This window comes from Oryx dammah, unplaced genomic scaffold (assembly GCF_014754425.2).
Source record: "Oryx dammah isolate SB20612 unplaced genomic scaffold, SCBI_Odam_1.1 HiC_scaffold_8, whole genome shotgun sequence".
Classification (NCBI taxonomy): domain Eukaryota; kingdom Metazoa; phylum Chordata; class Mammalia; order Artiodactyla; family Bovidae; genus Oryx; species Oryx dammah.
In genome coordinates, this window is record NW_024070192.1 from 36,041,520 (window position 1) to 36,058,532 (window position 17,013).

The 17,013-nt window shown below is 46.6% G+C and overlaps 3 protein-coding genes across 5 annotated transcripts in view; 1 reads left to right on the forward strand and 2 right to left on the reverse strand.

Annotated features, from left to right (window-relative positions):
* NUP88 (nucleoporin 88) overlaps positions 1-3,485 on the reverse strand; it is a 22,158-nt gene extending 18,673 nt beyond the window's left edge. The window contains exons 1-2 of one of the 2 annotated variants that reach the window (XM_040243672.1): positions 3,408-3,485; positions 2,711-3,200 (exon numbers count right to left, since the gene is read on the reverse strand). In XM_040243672.1, the coding sequence (XP_040099606.1) occupies positions 2,711-3,010 (300 nt within the window). In that variant the 5' untranslated portion in view covers positions 3,011-3,200; positions 3,408-3,485. The remainder of the gene's footprint in view (positions 1-2,710; positions 3,201-3,407) is intronic. The other variant, XM_040243671.1, reaches the window with a different exon arrangement.
* RPAIN (RPA interacting protein) lies at positions 3,209-10,137 on the forward strand. 2 transcript variants are annotated; one of them, XM_040243674.1, is made up of 7 exons: positions 3,209-3,707; positions 4,852-5,022; positions 6,446-6,506; positions 8,280-8,391; positions 8,537-8,600; positions 9,582-9,722; positions 9,986-10,137. In XM_040243674.1, the coding sequence occupies exons 1-7, from the start codon at positions 3,627-3,629 to the stop codon at positions 10,013-10,015; spliced, it is 660 nt and encodes a 219-aa protein (XP_040099608.1). In that variant the 5' UTR covers positions 3,209-3,626; the 3' UTR covers positions 10,016-10,137. The 2 variants fall into 2 exon arrangements, 1 of the variants encoding a protein (XP_040099608.1); XR_005721597.1 differs by having other exon boundaries at positions 3,522-3,707; positions 8,280-8,445.
* Positions 10,138-10,141: 4 nt separating this feature from the next.
* Positions 10,142-15,863, reverse strand: LOC120866132 (complement C1q binding protein). Its single transcript, XM_040243673.1, has 6 exons — positions 15,519-15,863; positions 14,751-14,901; positions 12,486-12,582; positions 11,062-11,157; positions 10,709-10,828; positions 10,142-10,589 (listed from the first exon to the last, which is right to left on the reverse strand). The coding sequence occupies exons 1-6, from the start codon at positions 15,739-15,741 to the stop codon at positions 10,440-10,442; spliced, it is 837 nt and encodes a 278-aa protein (XP_040099607.1). The 5' UTR covers positions 15,742-15,863; the 3' UTR covers positions 10,142-10,439.
* Between the last annotated feature and the right edge of the window lie 1,150 nt (positions 15,864-17,013).

Consider the following 17,013-nt stretch of genomic DNA (forward strand, 5'->3'; position numbering starts at 1 on the left):
ACATTGGAATATTATATAAAATGCATTAGATTTCCCTACTTCGGTCAATACTACATATAATTTCCCTTTTTATGATCAAACTCCAGACTACCACTTTAGCCTCAATTCTCCACCATTCCCCACTTGTACTTTATACTTCCAGATTTCTGGGAAATCACCATGTATTTCTGTACAACGATCCTTCCTGCAATGCCTTCATTTTCTCTTTTTAGCTGGCTGACACATTCTTGGAGACTCAGTTTCTATGTACTTTCCTCCCAAAAAATATCTGATTTTCTGGCCATGAACCAGTGCATCTTTTCAGTCCTCCTAGAGCAAACCCTAAATAATTCTACTGTAGTCCTTTATCACTCTGCATTCCAATTATCCTTTTACTTGCTCATCCTATTACAACTGTGAATTACCTGAGCTCTGTGTCTTTCCTGTTATCCTTGGCGTATGTGGCGTGTTGCTAACTCTCAGTATGTTTTAGCTGACTAGCCAGTTAAGAACTCAGAAGTATTAGTAAATAATTACTATGTTATAAATAGTAAAATAAGATAGTGGCTTCAAGAACTTCTGCAGCAAGTAAAATGCTGCTTTACCTAGGCAGATTTAGTTACGGAACAGAGACATTTTCAGGAGGGTTCTGTTAAGTTATATGTCTTGGCATTATATGCCTTCCCCCCAAAAAAACCTGCACTTCTATTTCTTCTCTCATGCGTATCTCAAATTCCCTTTCTTTTCTATCCACTTTCAGTAATAAACCAAGAGATTACCAATCTATTGCTTCTCCTGATGTACAGAGAATCACCGTCTGCCAAAATCATATTAGACAAGACTGTTGAATATAATGTGATTCCAATTAATATATTACTGATGTAAGTCTGGGCTTTGTTTTTTGAGTCTTTTTTTTGGGGGGGGGGGGTGGGATTGCTTTTGCTTTTAGGTGCCCTTTGCTGATGCTAATCAAATTGCTTTCTCTCCCATCAATAGTTCGTTCCTTCTTTCCCCCATCTTCTCAATCTTCTACATGATTCTAACAATCTATCTCAAATCAAAGGCCACCTTTCTTTGGCAGAACAATCTCATCACTTTAGGTCACCTGTGGTAATCACAGTATTCAGGTGTTTTTTGTTTGGGGGGTTTTTTGGTTTGATTTGGTTTGGTTTTTAAAGTCATTATTCATGCCTTTGATTTGGATTTTTTGGGGGGGAGTATTTTTTTAATTTGGTTTTTAAAGTTACTATTCATGTTTTTATTTCCTTTAAAGTTGCAAGTGATGCTAAGCTGCTTCCTCCTCCGAGTTTTTGGATTTCTGAGGACTGAGGTCATTCAGACAGTCATCAATATTGTACTGAGAGTTCATATGTTCCAGGCACACAGAAGTACTGGGAATACAAAACTAAGTAAGGCAGACAACCCTGCCCTGGTGCTTGTAATCCAGAAAAGAATTCAGGCAATGAATTAAGAAATACAAATAATTTAATCATGACTGTGCTAAATTCTGCAGAGATATAGGGTGCTATTGTACTGTGTGCCAAACATCTAATAATTACTCTTAACTTAAATTTTAGGACTTCCTTAGTGGGTACAGTGGTTAAGAATCCGCCTGCCAAGGCAGGGGACACGGATTCCTTCCCTGGCCCGGGAAGATTCCATATGCCTTGGAGCAACTAAGCCTGTGCACCAGAACTGCTGAAGCCCACGTGCCCTAGAGCCCCTGCTCCACAAGTGAAGCCACGGAAATAAGCAGCAGCCCCCACTCTCTGCAACTAGAGAAAGCACAGACAGCAATGAAAACCCAGCACAACCAAAAATAAAAATAAATTAAAAAAAAACCTATATTTAAAAAAAACTGAAATTTTAAAGTTAGCAGACAGTAGGCTCGTGACCTGTTTTCAAAACTGCAGAAACGTTGCTAGCACCTTATTCAAATCATTTCTCATCGACAAGGTTCAACCAGCACACAACAGCTGCCATAGGTTAGAATGGGTGCCAAGTTTTCTTATTTTGTAATCTATGACAAGAATCGGCTTGTTATAAGTAAACTCTTCCATAAAGGAATGTTTAATCACAAGAAGTCTAACACTCTCTGATTACACCGACTTTCACATGCTGCTGGTTTCTCCAAGACAAGCCAACATCCCTTTCAACCTAATTTCCAGAGGATTCCGCCTCTATGTCAGGGAGAAAACCTGGTGCTTTGGAATAGACGACCTGACTTGAGGCTCACAACCACCCCAAGAGAAAGGTAGGATTGGCCCTCTTATTTTATGCAGTGACGCCGTGACACCGATTTCTCAGGGTCCACCTCCTAAAAACAGCGAATGCACCCACGCTCTCAAGCCCCGTATCCCCGCTGTTACTCTTCAGAGCACCTGCACCACTGATACTTTACTGTGACTCCACGCTCCTTCCCTTCCTCTCAGACCCAGAAAACTTAAGCACCTTGAGCGCATACGTTCCTGTAACAGTGTCCGGCGCGATGTCAGAGTCAATTAACATTTGTGGAAGGAATGAAATACGGGAAGAGAGGCTTCCAAAGGTTCGGCGGCCGTGGTAGAGCGAATGAAAAGGAGACTTCTCCACTAGCTGCTGGGCAGCCCCAAAAAAGACGTCTGCTTACGCTCGCATAGCACCCTCCCACCCAACAGTCGAAAAATAGCCAGAATGCGAAGGGGACGAAAACGCTAGCTAAGGGTCGTTTCCCAATTCGGCCTGGCCGTACCTGGTACTGGGAGAGGGACGGCTCCTCACCAACGCCGCTGGGGCCCCGAAGGCGCACGACCAAGAAGGAGCTGTCTTCTGGGTCCCATAGAAAGAGTTCTCCGCCGAGGCCCAAGACCAGGTTTCTCGTCAGCAACTGAGGAGGCAGCGGCGCCGACGAAGGCAATGATGAAGCTGGCTTCTCAGTTTCGGCTGAGCTCTGGTTTTTCAGTCCCTCTCGGAGCCGCAAGAACACGGCGTGGTTGGGCAACCAGGTCTGCCACAGCTCACCGTCGCCCGGGCCTCCTTCGGCGCCCGCCATCTTGAACCCACAGCTCTGTGCGGCCTCGCCGCTGAGCGCAGCCAATCTGCTTCCAGCCGTCCACTGCTTCGGCCAATCATCGAGCAGGCAGGCCGGAAGCACGAGACAGGATTGGGGCAGGGCAAAGGTGAGGGCAGCCCATCAGACAGCGTCATCGCCAAAGGAAAGCCAATCACCAGTCAAGCCTATTCTGAAGCCAAAGGGGCGGGAGGAGAAAGTCAACAGGCCAGAACCTGAGTTGAAGCTTCTGGGTTACGGGAAGTCTAGTACGGGGCGGAAAGGGCGTGGGTGAAAACTGAGATCTGCGTATCTAATTGCTTATTGGACATCTCCACCTGGATAAAGCTAGACATCTAAAAACTTCCCTCAAAAAATAAAATCTTCCTTCAAGACTTACCTCCTTCAATCTAGGTTGGATAGACTTCACAAATGTCACTACTTCAGTCCCCCATCCTGAGGTTGCCCAAATCAGTCTCCGTGTGTGACCCGCCGATAGGAAAACGTTTCCCAGAATTCCCCGGGACCTGGCGCGGTCGGAACCCATGAACTACAACTCCCAGGATCCTGTGCCCCGTTGGTGTTGGGGCTTTCTGGCGACTACTCCCGCGAAAACGAGATGGCAGAGAGGCCGGGGTCTCGGCACCGCTCGCTGTATAAACTGATGGGCTCGCCGCCTTGGAAGGAGGCTTTCAGGCAGGTGAGTGTGAGATTTGGGAAGCCTTGGCCGGGTTGTCGTCACTCCCCTAGTCCGTCTCAGGAACCGCTCTCCTCCGTAACTTCCCTCCGCCCGGCCGGGTGAAGCAAGAGTCGATGCAGGTGGATCTCCTGCCTGTAGGTCCGACCCCGGCCACCGTCCGGACACTTTCTGGAGCTTCTGGACCCCTGGGTGTGGCACTAGCCTGGACCGGCCCGGTCCCAGGAAGCCTTCGTTTTGGACTCGGGTGTTTTCAGCGTGAAATGTGGCCGTGACTGCACCTCTACACCTGCTCTTGTCGGGTCGGTGGGCACCAGAGAGGCACCTTGTATACTCACCGCAATCTAGAGAGGCGTTATGTCTATTCCAAAGAGAAATAGAATAATTAGATAGTATTTTTTATTCCGGAAATGATTTCTCATTCCATTCCAAACTGTTTCTTCTGTGTCTCTGTTACTAAGTCTAGCAGAATTGTAGCTTACAGTCAGCACTGACCTATCCTGAACTCAGTCTGGTTCCTGTAAATGCTGTCGCCTGTCTTTCCTGGAATTTAGTGTAGTGGATATATCCCAGGAAAATAATCTGATGCTAGAAATGACTGTTGACAGCAGGATTTCTCAACCTTGGCTGTCCACAGTTTGAAGAAGATAGTTCTTCATTGTGGAGTGGGGGGCAGTTCTGGGATTGTACAGTGTTTAACAGCTTCCCTGGCCTCTACAACTAGAGCTGTAACAACCAAAAATGTCTCCAGGCATTGCCATGTGGCCGCTAGGGGAAAAGATTGCCTGAAGCTGAGAACTGTTTAAGAAGGTGACTACCAAAGCCATATCTAGAGTAGCAAAAATTTGGAAGCAACCTAACTGTCTTGATAGCACAGTGGATGCTGTGCTAATATCACCAGCCATTCAGAAGGCTGGCATTGAAGATAGACTGCGAAGTATGTTGATCTGGAAATACGTGACCCAAGCATTGTAATTGTACCCGTTGACATATGGGTAAGGACTGGAGAGGAAAGTGCCAAAATAACAATAGTTAGGGATAGAGTTTAAATTGCATGTCTATAAATTTCCTTTAGTGTTTTAACAGCTAATCTGAGGTTTTTTTTTTTTTTTTTTTTCCCCTCTCTCATCTTTCTCCTCTTTCCAAGGGATGCCTGGAGAGAATGAGAAACAGCCGGGACAGGCTCCTGAGCAAATACCGCCAGGCTGGAGGCAGTATGTCAGGAGGCGCTCAGAACACCCTTCTAGTGCAGGAGGTGATGGAAGAAGAGTGGAATGCTTTGCAGTTGGTGGAGAGCTGGCCACAGGCCTGGGCTCAGGTCAGCTGGATATGTTCCTTTAGCACCGTGAATGGTAGTGTCCTCTCTTCCTGTCTCCCCAACTTCTCTAAATCCAGTCACCTTCCAGCCCCCAATCAGGACTCTAATGGCCTCTGACCCAAGTTCTTCTACCTGTAACATTAGACTCTTCTAGATCAATTGATGGTCCATAAATTCTAGACTCTCAACCTGCTGCGTCACTGTATCATCAGTTCAGTTCAGTCGTTCGGTTGTGTCCAACTCTTTGCGACCCCATGGACTGCAGCACGCCAGGCTTCCCTGGCCATCACCAACTCCTGGAGCTTGCTCAAACCCATGTCCATTGAGTTGGTGACGCCATGCAACCATCTCATCCTCTGTCTCCCCCTTCTCCTCCTGCCTTCAATCTTATCCCAGCACTAGGGTCTTTTCCAATGAGTCAGTTCTTCACATCATAGTCACTTACAAAACTCAACGCAGAGAAATTTCACTCCATGGCTCCACCCCTGGAACTTTTGATTCAGTAGGCCTGAGCTAGTGATCTCTCTTTTTAAAAAAGGTCTCCAGGAACTTTCTGATTCTAATCTCAGCCAGGGTTGGGAACTGGGTGTGGACAGGAAACCATTTACCATGTATCAGGAAAAGCACTGGATTGGAACTCGGTAGTTCTGGAATTCTTTTTTTTTTTTTTAATATTTATTTGGCTGTGCAGCTGCAGCACACGGGATCTTCAGTCTTTCTTGCAGTACGCAGGTTCTTTTAGGTGCAGCATGTGGGATCTAGTTCCCTGATCAGGGATGGAACCGGGGCCCCCTGTGTTGGGAGCACACAGTCTTAGCCACTGGACCACCAGGGAAGTCTCAGTAGTTCTGGAATTCTGGTCTTGGTTTTGCTATTGCCTCTTAATTCTGCCTCTTTGAGCTTTAGTTTTCACATTTGTAAAATTGATGATGTTGTTAGTACTGTGAGGACAGTATAAGAAACATGTGGGAAACTGTTCTGAAAACATCAAGGCTCTCTGTAATAAACAGGCCTGATTTGGTACCTGCTATGTGTTCGAGTTACATAATCACAATTAGTGTTTACAGTAACCCTCTCGGGTGAGTTTTATGTCCACGTTACAGAGGCCCAAAATGAGGCTGATGGTGATTAGAAACTTTCTAGTGGTCACACAGCTTTTTGGGAGAACCATACACTTAGCTGCTACCCTATACTGCCTCCCGCAACTTTGGTGCCGTTGTTTTGTCACTGGCTGGGTGAATCATTTGTGGATGCTTTCTCAGCATGGCCACGTTACTGCACTGTCAGCACATTCTACAGAAGGACTGGGTTGATTTCTTCAGTTGAATCTGGGTTTTTCAAGCCAGTCTCCAAGTGTGAATCATGTGGGTCTTGTCAGTTGATTGTAACTTCAAATCTCTGATGACCCCACTTTCTCTTGCAGTTGGAGGAGCCGATGGACCTGGCTGTGCTGGAGGAAATCCAACAGGAGCTGATTGATCAAGGTGACGTCTAGGAATAGTTCTTCCTGCCTGTATCTCTACCTGCTCTAATGTTGACCTCATTTCTAAACAGAATGTTTTTAACTCCTTTGTTTCCATCTTTAGTCACGTATTCAGGGGTCTCTTGTTCTTACTTTAAAGTCTTGGCTGTACTTGGCTGTCCCAGTAACAGAGGAGTCTTCACTTGTCAGGCCTTGTGCTCAGACCTCTCCTTCTACTGTTCTGTCCTTATGATGCCCCTATGAGGTAGTATGAGGAGACAGTGGTGTCTTACAGGCTGCATAGCTGGCGGTGGAGTTGGAAAGTAAAATTGATTTTGTGAATCTGGTTCCTGTGTCTATTCAACCCAACAGTACTTCTCTGTTAGTGGATTAATAGTAACCTTGTCCTCTTACAGGAGAGCACATGATCAGGCCTCCTGTGCTGCCTAACTTCAGTACCTTCTCTCCCATCTGTTCCTTACTGACTCCCCAGGGTCTTGTGACCGTTCCCTTCCTGTAGCATCAGAGAGCCGCCACAGAGTGCTTAATTTAGTACTTCATATAACTAAGTCATTTATTTCACACAGGCCTGTCTTGATGAGGCTCAGTTTTTGTCATTTGTTAAAGAGATGACAGACTGCCTCTGTAGTTTATTTGTAGCCTTAAATAACATGTGTTGAAGACTTAGAGCGGTGCCTGGTATATAAGAAGGCTTTCGATAAATAATTGCTTTTATCTTGAGGATGCAAGAGCATGAACTCTTGGCCCAGATGGCTAAAGTTCACTTCTCAGCTTCACTTCAACTTGTGTGGCGCTGGGCTCTCCTTGTGCCTCAGTTTCTTCATCTTTAAAGTAAGACTTATAGTGAAGATTAATATATATGTAAAGGACTTACCATAGCATTTAACACAAAATAAGTGCTGTGGGAGTTAGTTGTTATGATTGCTGTGTTGACTCCAGTTAAACTGTAGATTCCTTGAAATTTTTTTTTTTATTTTCTCTTTACTCTCACCTGTAAAACCTATCTCAGTGAAAGGACTCACTAAATATTTCTTTTGGGGTGTATTTAATTTAAAAATCCCAAGTGATAAGAATTTGCTGTGTTCTGCCTTACTCAGTCATAAGGAACCCTCTGGAATTGGGGTTGGCAAACTCTCCCTTAGGAGCCAGGTTGTAAATGTTTAGCCTGTTGCTACTACTCAGTTCGGCTATTGTAGTGGGAGAACCGTTAGAGCCCATTCATCAACCAAAGGAGAATGGCTGTTCCATTATAACTTTAAAAATGGAAGGTGGCTAGGATACGGCCTGTGGTCTGCTGAGCCCTACTCTGAAGTCTAGACAGTGAGCTCATCAGAAGCAGGGATCAGCCTTTTTCATCTTTGTATTTACCTAGGCCTCCCAAGTACTAAGCCTTTTTACATATCTGCTGAGTGGATGAACACACATTCTGAACACGGACTGAGTCTGGGGACAATGGGGAACAGATCGCCTTAGACTTATCCAGGGGGCCCTGGCATCAGAAATACGTGCCTTTGTCAGCTTTCTTCAGCTGCCTGACATTTTTTCAGCTCCCCTCCTGTGGCCTCATCACTTCAAAAGGAAGCAGACAGACAGGAGGGGAAGGATCCAGTAAGATGAGGCCTGACACAGCAGTGAATATTTAGCGATTGTAGTGTGGTTTTACCTTCATTTTCCTCTTGTGTGGATGAAGCCTTTGAAAATGAATCTTCTGGCACTCGGGACAGGGCGTCTGAGGTGATGCACGGTGCCCCTCCAGCTCTCCTTTGCCTTGCAGAACAGTCCATCGTCAGTGAGTACGAGAAGAGCTTGCAGTTTGACGAACAGTGTCTCAGTGTCGTGCTTGCTGAGTGGGAAGCAAACCCCCTCATCTGTCCCGTGTGTACAAAGTAAGAGTTTTCACAACCTTTTCAGCACTGTTCGTTCCCACCCCCCACTCCAAGGTGAGTGGGACTCCCAACACTGTGGTCTGGGAAGGTGAGGGGATACGGGTCTGCTAGCTGTGATGCTCTGGGACCCCAATTCTGCTTCCAGGTACAACCTGAGGGTAGCAAGCGGACTGGTCGTGTGTCAGTGTGGCCTGTACATCCAGTCGCATGTGAGTGTTCCTCACAGGTCTTGTGTTACCTCTTCCCACAGGTACCTACTTTCTTAAACAACGCCAGTAGCGTGCACAGCTTGTCCCAGCTTCACGTCCAGTTCACACACTGGTAGCTTGAAATTGGTCACAGTGGCAATATGAGACACCATGGAATTGGCAAGCTCCATAAACCAGGGTCTTCCCGGCCCCTCTGCACAAGCCATTTGTGAGGCACTTAGGTCTAGGAAGAGAGCCTGGTTTAGTACTGGAAACTCCTGTATCTGATCTGACATGTTGACCAAAAGTCTGCCAGTTGATTAAAGTGGTGAATTATACAAATGACACATTTTATAGTAAGTTTCAAACATACATGTTTACTTGCCAGTCTTTGAGCCAGAGACTCTGTTGACTGGAGAGCTGAGGTTGTTTTTTATAAAATTCTCTTAAAGTCTTGTGTTGCTATAAAGCATCGAGAAGCTGTGTACACTTTAGGATTTTTCCTCCCCGTCTTTTACTCTTTTACCTAATTCTTTTTTTTAAAGCATCTTTTTGTTTCCTAAACATTCCACTTACTATCACAAAAATGAAACTTTGTATTCTTATTATTTCATTGGTTTATATAGTATGTAATTAAATCGCTCAGTTACAGTAGCAAGTTCAGTAGCAGATATGGGAGCTTGCTGGTTCCGGGGAAGCATACACTTGGCTGGTAGAGGCAGAAACACAGGGAGGCTCCAGTCTCAGCCGAGTGTTCCTGGCACGATAAGCAGCAGTTAGTGGTTTACGGCAGGAGTGGAAGCGCACTGGTTCATGCGGAGAGGCAGCTAGATGGACATTTAAAGAGCTCCTCTTAGCACAGTTATAGCGCTTTTAAGGGTCCAAGCAATCAAGCCATCATAGGGAGCCAGCTGTGGATTGGTGTGAGGAGCTGCAGTTTTTCAGCCTGTTGACTACGAGGCTAGTAAGATTAGGTTATAGTTTAACTTGTCTGTTTTTTAGTCTCCGGAGATGACAGAGCAAAAGCTTCGTGCCTGTTTAGAAGACAATGTCAATGAGCACAGTGCACATTGTCCCCACACGCCAGAATTTTCAGTCACCGAGGGGACAGAGGAGAAGTCGTGTCTTCTCATGAGCTGTCTGGTAAGCCTACCACGGGAGCCAGTAGTTGAGAGTGGGTCAGCGGATGGCTTTATTCCCACCCTGGTAGAAAAGAGGAACTTAGTTGCATAAAGTGATGTCATTTCAGTTAAAAGGCCAACCATCTCCTGAAGGGGGGAAGGACAGAGGCCACCCAGGTCGTGGAAGGAGCAGCTTAAGTGTCATTGCTATCGATGACTTTTAACCATATGCTGAGACTATCTTCGTGACTGGAATAACTCTAACTTTTTTCTGTTTAAATCCAGGCTTGTGATACTTGGGCTGTGATCCTCTAGAGTCGGTCCCAGTCTTGATGCATGATCTACTGTGTTGGAAGAAAGTCCCATCTTGAGAAGTGGCCTTGTAAATACAAACCTTTTATTTATAACTTATTTAATATTAAAACATTTCAGACTTTCCTCTGTTTCATGTTTTGTAATGCAAGTTGAAAGGGAGGGTATAGAATTAGAAAAGACAAATCACCTTGGAGATTTTTATTGTCCATCATTATGTTATACAAAAATCCAGAAATAAAGGGTTTGTAGAGGATAAATGAATGGTAAATAAGAGACAACAGAAATAAGTTAAAAGTGAATTATTTTCCATGATATTGGGATTAAAAAAAAAAAAACCATTTCAAAGCATGTGGGTCTGGCTTCAGAGTTAGGTTTTGTTCACTGGCCAAAGCCTGCCATAAAATTAAGGTGTTCACTGTCTGCTCTACTGGCTTTTGACAAAACCTTTGAGGTCTTCAAGGAAAGAAATGTACTCCTGGTGCTCCAGGGCTGTGCTGAGCTCCACCAATTCATCAGCAAAAGTGTTGTCCACCCCTCGGTCCGCAAGGAAATCCATTAGGTGGTCGTATAAGCCCTAGAAGGAGGATCATTTACTAGTTAAAAAAAAAAAAAGATACCTGAGACACTTACTAGGATGCTTCTTTGTCTCTCCTTGGATTAGGTAGGCCCCTCCCCACCTTATCTAGCACTCACCCAATCCAGGGAATCTGTGTTGAGTGTGTAATTTGTGTCCTTCCAGTCAGACTCGCCGGTGGTCTGAAAACTCACTTCCTTGATGGAGAAAATGTCACTCTGGTCATCCTCTTGTCCAATCTGAAGAGAGACAGTATTTGGGGAAATAGGTTTTCCAGGACAAGCCAGACTCAGGCGAAGAAAAGGGATTATTTACAGCTTGAAACTCAGATTTTAACCTTGTTCCCTCACCTCCCACTAATCTTCCCAGCTTCGTTGCTCTAAGCCAGAAAATGTTAATATCAGCTCGATGGAACCAGGAAAGCCCCCTGGAGGCCCCCCCCCCCACACCGCCAGCTCTCCACCCTACACACCTCATCTTCTGGGTAGTGGCAGTCCAGCACAAGGGCCTTGCTGCTGCCATCCTTTGTAACTTCAACCACGAAATTGGGAGTGGATGTCAGTTCAGGCTAGGGAAACAAGAACAAGTCAGTAAATGTTTGTTGGCAGGGGTCTGGACTAAAGGTCTCAATTCAGGGGTCTGACGGCCACTGCTATTACGATATTACTTAGCCACTTACAAGTCTTGCTCCCCCGTCCCTGGGATTCTCCAGGCAATAACACTGGAGTGGGTTGCCATTTCCTTCTCCATTGCATGAAAGTGAAAAGTGAAAGTGAAGTCACTCAGTTGAGCCTGACTCTTAGGGACCCCATGGACTGCGGCCTACCAGGCTCCTCTGTCCATGCGATTTTCCAGGCAAGAGTACCGGAGTGGGGTGCCATTGCCTTCTCCGACACTATGCTAAGAGGTTCCCAAATAAGAAGCCTAGGATCTTTAACACAGTATTACAGCCACATAACCCACTCGTTCAGAGACTGGGCCAAGTACATCCTGTCATTCCTTTCTAGAGTTATGGACTGTTTTGGAGGCAGGGTATCATAATTTAGTACAGCCTTTCACTTCTATTAGCACCCTGCTTGTTTAAAGAACATACAAGGTTCAGAATTAGGAACTCAGCTCCAGCCCCACCTAGGGTGCCAGTTAATTTTCCTGGGTCAGTTTCTACATCTATACACTACAAAGCTGGCTCAAAGCTCCAAAACCCCTTTCCAGATGTTTTGGGATCTTCATTATAGCTCAGGACCAAAGGCTGGTGCCTCTGACTAGAGGCCCAGAGGCCCTCTGAGAGTGAGCCAGCCAACCTCAGGGACGGGGTGGGGGTGGTGTTTGTCAGGGGGGCTGGGCCAGCACTCTAGGGAGCTGAGCTGGGTGATGAGACAATACCATGCCCACCCAGCCAGAAAGTCTGGGGACCTGTGGCCCTCATACTGGCTGGTTTCAAGGCCAGGCACAAAGCTTCCTAAAATGTTTGAAGACTAAACACCATCCAGGTCCAACCAAGAAGGGCAGCAACTTAAGGAGAGGCCTTGCCAAAGTCTCTGATGCCCCTGGCTGGTGTTTATTACCAACTCGGGACATGTATTCCTCATGTGGAACACTCCAAATGATTTATCTCCTGATCATGAGAAGGGTTAAGACAGTTTAAATTCCTTCCTGTTAGGTGAACACAGGCCAAACTATAACGCTTAAGCCCACAGAAAACAATTCATTAACACTTGGCCCCTGGGAAAGAAAAGCGGCCACACAGTTCTGGTGCTCTGCAAGTAAAGGCCCAAGGATGGCTGCCTTTGCCTTCTCTCCTGGTGTTAGAATTTAAACAAAACAAAAACCAATGCACCTTCCCTAAGCCTGTCAGAAATAGGTGGGTACAGGCTGATTACAGTGTTAGAAACTTACCTCCTGCTCCTCAGCCTTCTGCCCTTGGGAGGGTTCTTCCTCCTCACCACCGAAAGCAGGTGGGATGCTATTGTTAATGTTGAAAGTGACAGTGATCCTAGAAAGGCAACCAAAGAAAGCACAATGAAGATGTCTTTTTAACTGAGTAGCTGAGTAAGTACTAAGGCTTGCTACAGTTAAAAATGCTGTTGAAACAATCTATCTCAGCCAGCTTTACATCTGATTTGCCTGCATCGCACCCACAGTTGGATTCAGCAGGTCTGAAGTGGGCCTATTATATGTTGGCTGCTGGAAGTCAATTAAGCACTATTTCCTCAGCCAAATACAGTTCTGTGTCAGCTGCTTCTGCCATCAGGCCACTATCCGGGGCTCTCTGTCAACCTTATAGCCACAGTCAGCTGACACCACCACTCTTGTCTTTCCAGGGCAACTTCCAGTGGTGGTGAGCGGCTGAGAAGCTGTGGGCATGGGCTAGAAGCCTCCTCTAAAAAAATAAATGTACTTGGCTGTACAGGGTCTTGGTTGCGAGGTGCGCATGACCATTGTTATGTGTGGGATCGCTCAGTTGCTACATGCGAGATCTTAGTTCCCTGACCAGGGATTGAACCTAGGTCCTCTGCGCTGGGAGCAGACACTTTGACCACCACAAAGTTCCAAAAGCCTCCTTTAAAAACATAAAATGTACTTGGCTGGGCTGGGTCTTGGTTGCGAGGTGCATGTGACCTTTGTTGCTATGTGTGGTATTTTAGTTCCCTGATCGGGAATTGAACCCAGGTCCCCTGCACTGGGAGAGGAGAGTTTTAACCACTGGACCACCACGAAGTCCCAGGAGCCTCCTTTAAAAATCTTCCTCCATTAGAAGAAAATCTGCCTGAGAGGAAGAGAAGGAGCACTGGAGGGCTGTGGCATCAGCTGAGGATGGAGAGTAGCCCTGGCCCCAGGAAGGGGAGGCCTCACAAAGGACACCACATAGGGGAGTTCTCTGGTGGGCCAGGGGTTAGGACTTGGTGTGTTCACTGCTATGGCCTGGGTTTGATCCCTGGTCAGGGAACTAAGATTCCCACAAGCAGTGTGGCAAAAAAAAAAAAAAAAAAAGAATATGATGCTGGACAGTTTTATTCTTCAGAGCAGATGTAGGAAGTTTAACAAATGACAAGGCAGGCCACAAACACCACCTAATGACAATTTTAACTTGCAAGAATCTTCACCTGACATGTCATATTCCAAAATCTGAACTGAAAGTTGAGTGACACTTGGAACGAGCACTGCTGGGTTGCAGACAATGCTGCCCTCTGAAGCCACGGTAACTGGCGCCTTGACAGAGGTTTGATGTACAGGCACAAAATCTGTCTAAGCTGTGACAGTGTGGACCAAACTGACCCCTGGACAAAGAAATGCAGCTATGTTCAGCAGCACATTATAACGGTCCCAAACTGCCTATGACTTCGCCTAGGAGAGTGGTTTGGGTCACGTTACAGACCACACAATTGACCTATGAGGGGGAAAACGCTACAGTACTAGGCAAAAGCACCAGCCTGCTGCTTCACAGCCCATGTGCAACTTCAAAGCGGACCGTGGATTTAAAACAGCTTAAGCAGGCCAAAAGCGTCCCTCTTTTCTAATGAAAAACTATACTGCAACCCCACCCTGTTAATTATCTTGCTTTCTCAACTGTAAACAGAACGGGGGCTTTATTTTCCTCAGCCAGAGCCTGAGTGTAGCAGACCCAGCAGAGTAAATCCGATTCTGTTGGCAGTGCATGTCTAGTTGTGGGCAAGGCACAGCCTCACTACCAGGAAGGGCTCAGTGACTGCTGCCTCTTCTGGTCCAGAAGACTCCCAGTGGCTTGGCTTCAGTGCTACTGGGGTGATGTTCAGTCACTCAGTCGTGTCTGACTCTTTGCAACCCTATGGACTGTACCTGCCAGGCTCCTCTGTCCATTGGATTTTCCAGTCAAGAATACTGGAGTGGGTTGCCATTTCAGACTCACGCCTCCTCCTTTGGCAGGTGGGTTCTGGACTGCCAAGCCACTGGAGAACCCCGCTACTAGCTTACTGTCTCCTTGTTAACTGCCACAACACGTTACTGTGCAGTGAATGAGCGAAAAGGAGCCTAAGAAGTTATCCAAACGAATCATACCATCTCTGGGAAACCAGGAGTCAGTTAAGCACCTGTCTTAACTAAAAGTTGTTGTGGATACCTCACAGCAGGTCCTGCAGGTTTATGGATGTGGTCCCCTGGGCTCCATAGGCCCCCGGTACTTACTTTTCTCCAGCAACTTTCCGCACTAATTTGGCTTCCGTCCCATTCACTTCCAATTCCCAACCTCCTGACATTTTAGGGAGAGACTTATATTTCTGTATCTTCTTTTCCTCCTTGATCTCATCGCTGAGGAAGTCAACGAAAGCTTTGTCTCCTACAATGGAAATAAGTTACAGAAAGAGCCAATTAGTCTAAAATGGAAAATGACCCCGTTACTACAAGCAGAGACCAGGACTTAGCCTGTTTTTTCCTAATACTTCTATTAATGGTGGCTCTGTGGACTTAGCCCAGCTCATATCCATTAAGCCTCAATTCCTTCATCTGTAAAAATGTAAGCTATCAGTGGGAAGCTGAGCATGGATTCCTGGAAACTGATCCCCAATAATGAACTTCTCACGACGTTTCAAAATAAAGCAAAAAAAAAACAAAAAACAAAAAAAAAATCGCCACCATCCTTTCACTTGCCAAGAAACATCACCACGCTACTTCTAACCGCGACCTTGGGCTTTCGCAAAGTTCCATTTTGAGGTAAAGCCGGCCTCCAGGACTTTACAGTATCTCCCCGCAAAGTCAAACAGGGGTGGGGGAGGATGGGAAATGTTACTACGCGTGGGTTTAACTATCAGGTCGACCATCACTGGGAGAATGTTCCGGACCTCAGGAGCGGCTCCGGACTGTCCATTCAGGTTGTCTACACCTCCCAGCCCCTGACACCCCGCCCCACCTAGGCCCACACCCCTCACGCCCCCGGCCCACGTGCATGAGTCTCACCTTCGGTGTGCAGTCCGCTACAGCCGCAGCCGCAAGCGCAGGGCCCCCGAGGCTTCAGGAGGCCGGGCAGCTGTACCGACCCCGCGCGCACGCTGAGCAGCCCGAAGGGCCGGGCGCATGGCCGGGACGCGGGCTGCAGAAGCGGCAGGGAGGGCGCGGCGGCGCGGAGACCAGCGACGGCAGAACCCAGGACGCGGGGCACGCAGCGCAGCAGCTGGAACATTTTGGCAGCGGAGGCGGTGGCGAACACGTGCAGATTCGAAATACAACTCTCGCTTAGAAGGACAACTCCTTGCCGCTGCGCCCCCTAGATCTGGGACCGCCGCCGGAAGTCCCGCCCCGCGGCCGGGAAGTGCTTCCGCGCCGCCGCCTTGCAGACCAGAAGGCACAGTGGGCAAGACCCTGCCCTCTGCTGGTGGCCTCCGGTGTAGCCTCCCAGGGAGGCTTGGAATCTGATTCCTAAACTTTAGTTCTGCAGCAGCAGGAATCTTCAGGAACTAAAGAAGTTTAGGAATCCTGAAATGGGAAGTCAAGTGGGCCTTAGGAAGCATCACTACGAACAAAGCTAGTGGAGGGGATGGAATTCCAGTTGAGCTATTTCAAATCCTGAAAGATGATGCTATGAAAGTGCTGCACTCAATATGCCAGCAAATTTGGAAAACTCAGCAGTGGCCACAGGACTGGAAAAGCCCAGTTTTCATTCCAATCCCAAAGAATGTTCAAACTACTGCACAATTGCACTCATCTCACACACTGGCAAAGTAATGCTCAAAATTCTCCAAGCCAGGCTTCAACAGTATGTGAACTATGAACTTCCAGATGTTCACGCTGGTTTTAGAAAAGGCAGAGGAACCAGAGATCAAATTGCCAACATCCGCTGGATCATCGAAAAAGCAAAAGAATTCCAGAAAAACATCTACCTCTGCTTTATTGACTACACCAAAGCCTTTGACTGTGTGGATCACAACAAACTGTGGAAAATTCTGAAAGAGATGGGAATGCCAGACCACCTTACCTGTCTCTGAGAAATCTGTATGCAGGTCAAGAAGCAACAGTTAGAACTGGACATGGAACAACAGACTTGTTCCAAACTGGGAAAGGAGTAAGTCAAGGCTGTATTTAACTTCTATGCAGAGTACATAGTGCGAAATGTGGGCTGCATGAAGCACAAGCTGGAATCAAGATTGCCAGGAGAAATATCAATAACCTCAGATATGCAGATGACACCACCCTTATGGCAGAAAGTGAAGGGAAACTAAAGAGCCTCTTGATGAAAGTGGAAAAGGAGAGTGAAAAATTTGCCTTAAAACTCAACATTCAGAAAACAAAGATCATGGCATCTGGTCCCATCACTTCATAGCAAATAGATGGGGAAACAATGGAAACAGTGAGACTTTATCTTCTTGGGCTTCAAAATCACTGCAGATGGTGACTGCAGCCATGAAATTAAAAGATGTTTGCTTCTTGGAAGAAAAACTATGACCAATCTAGATAG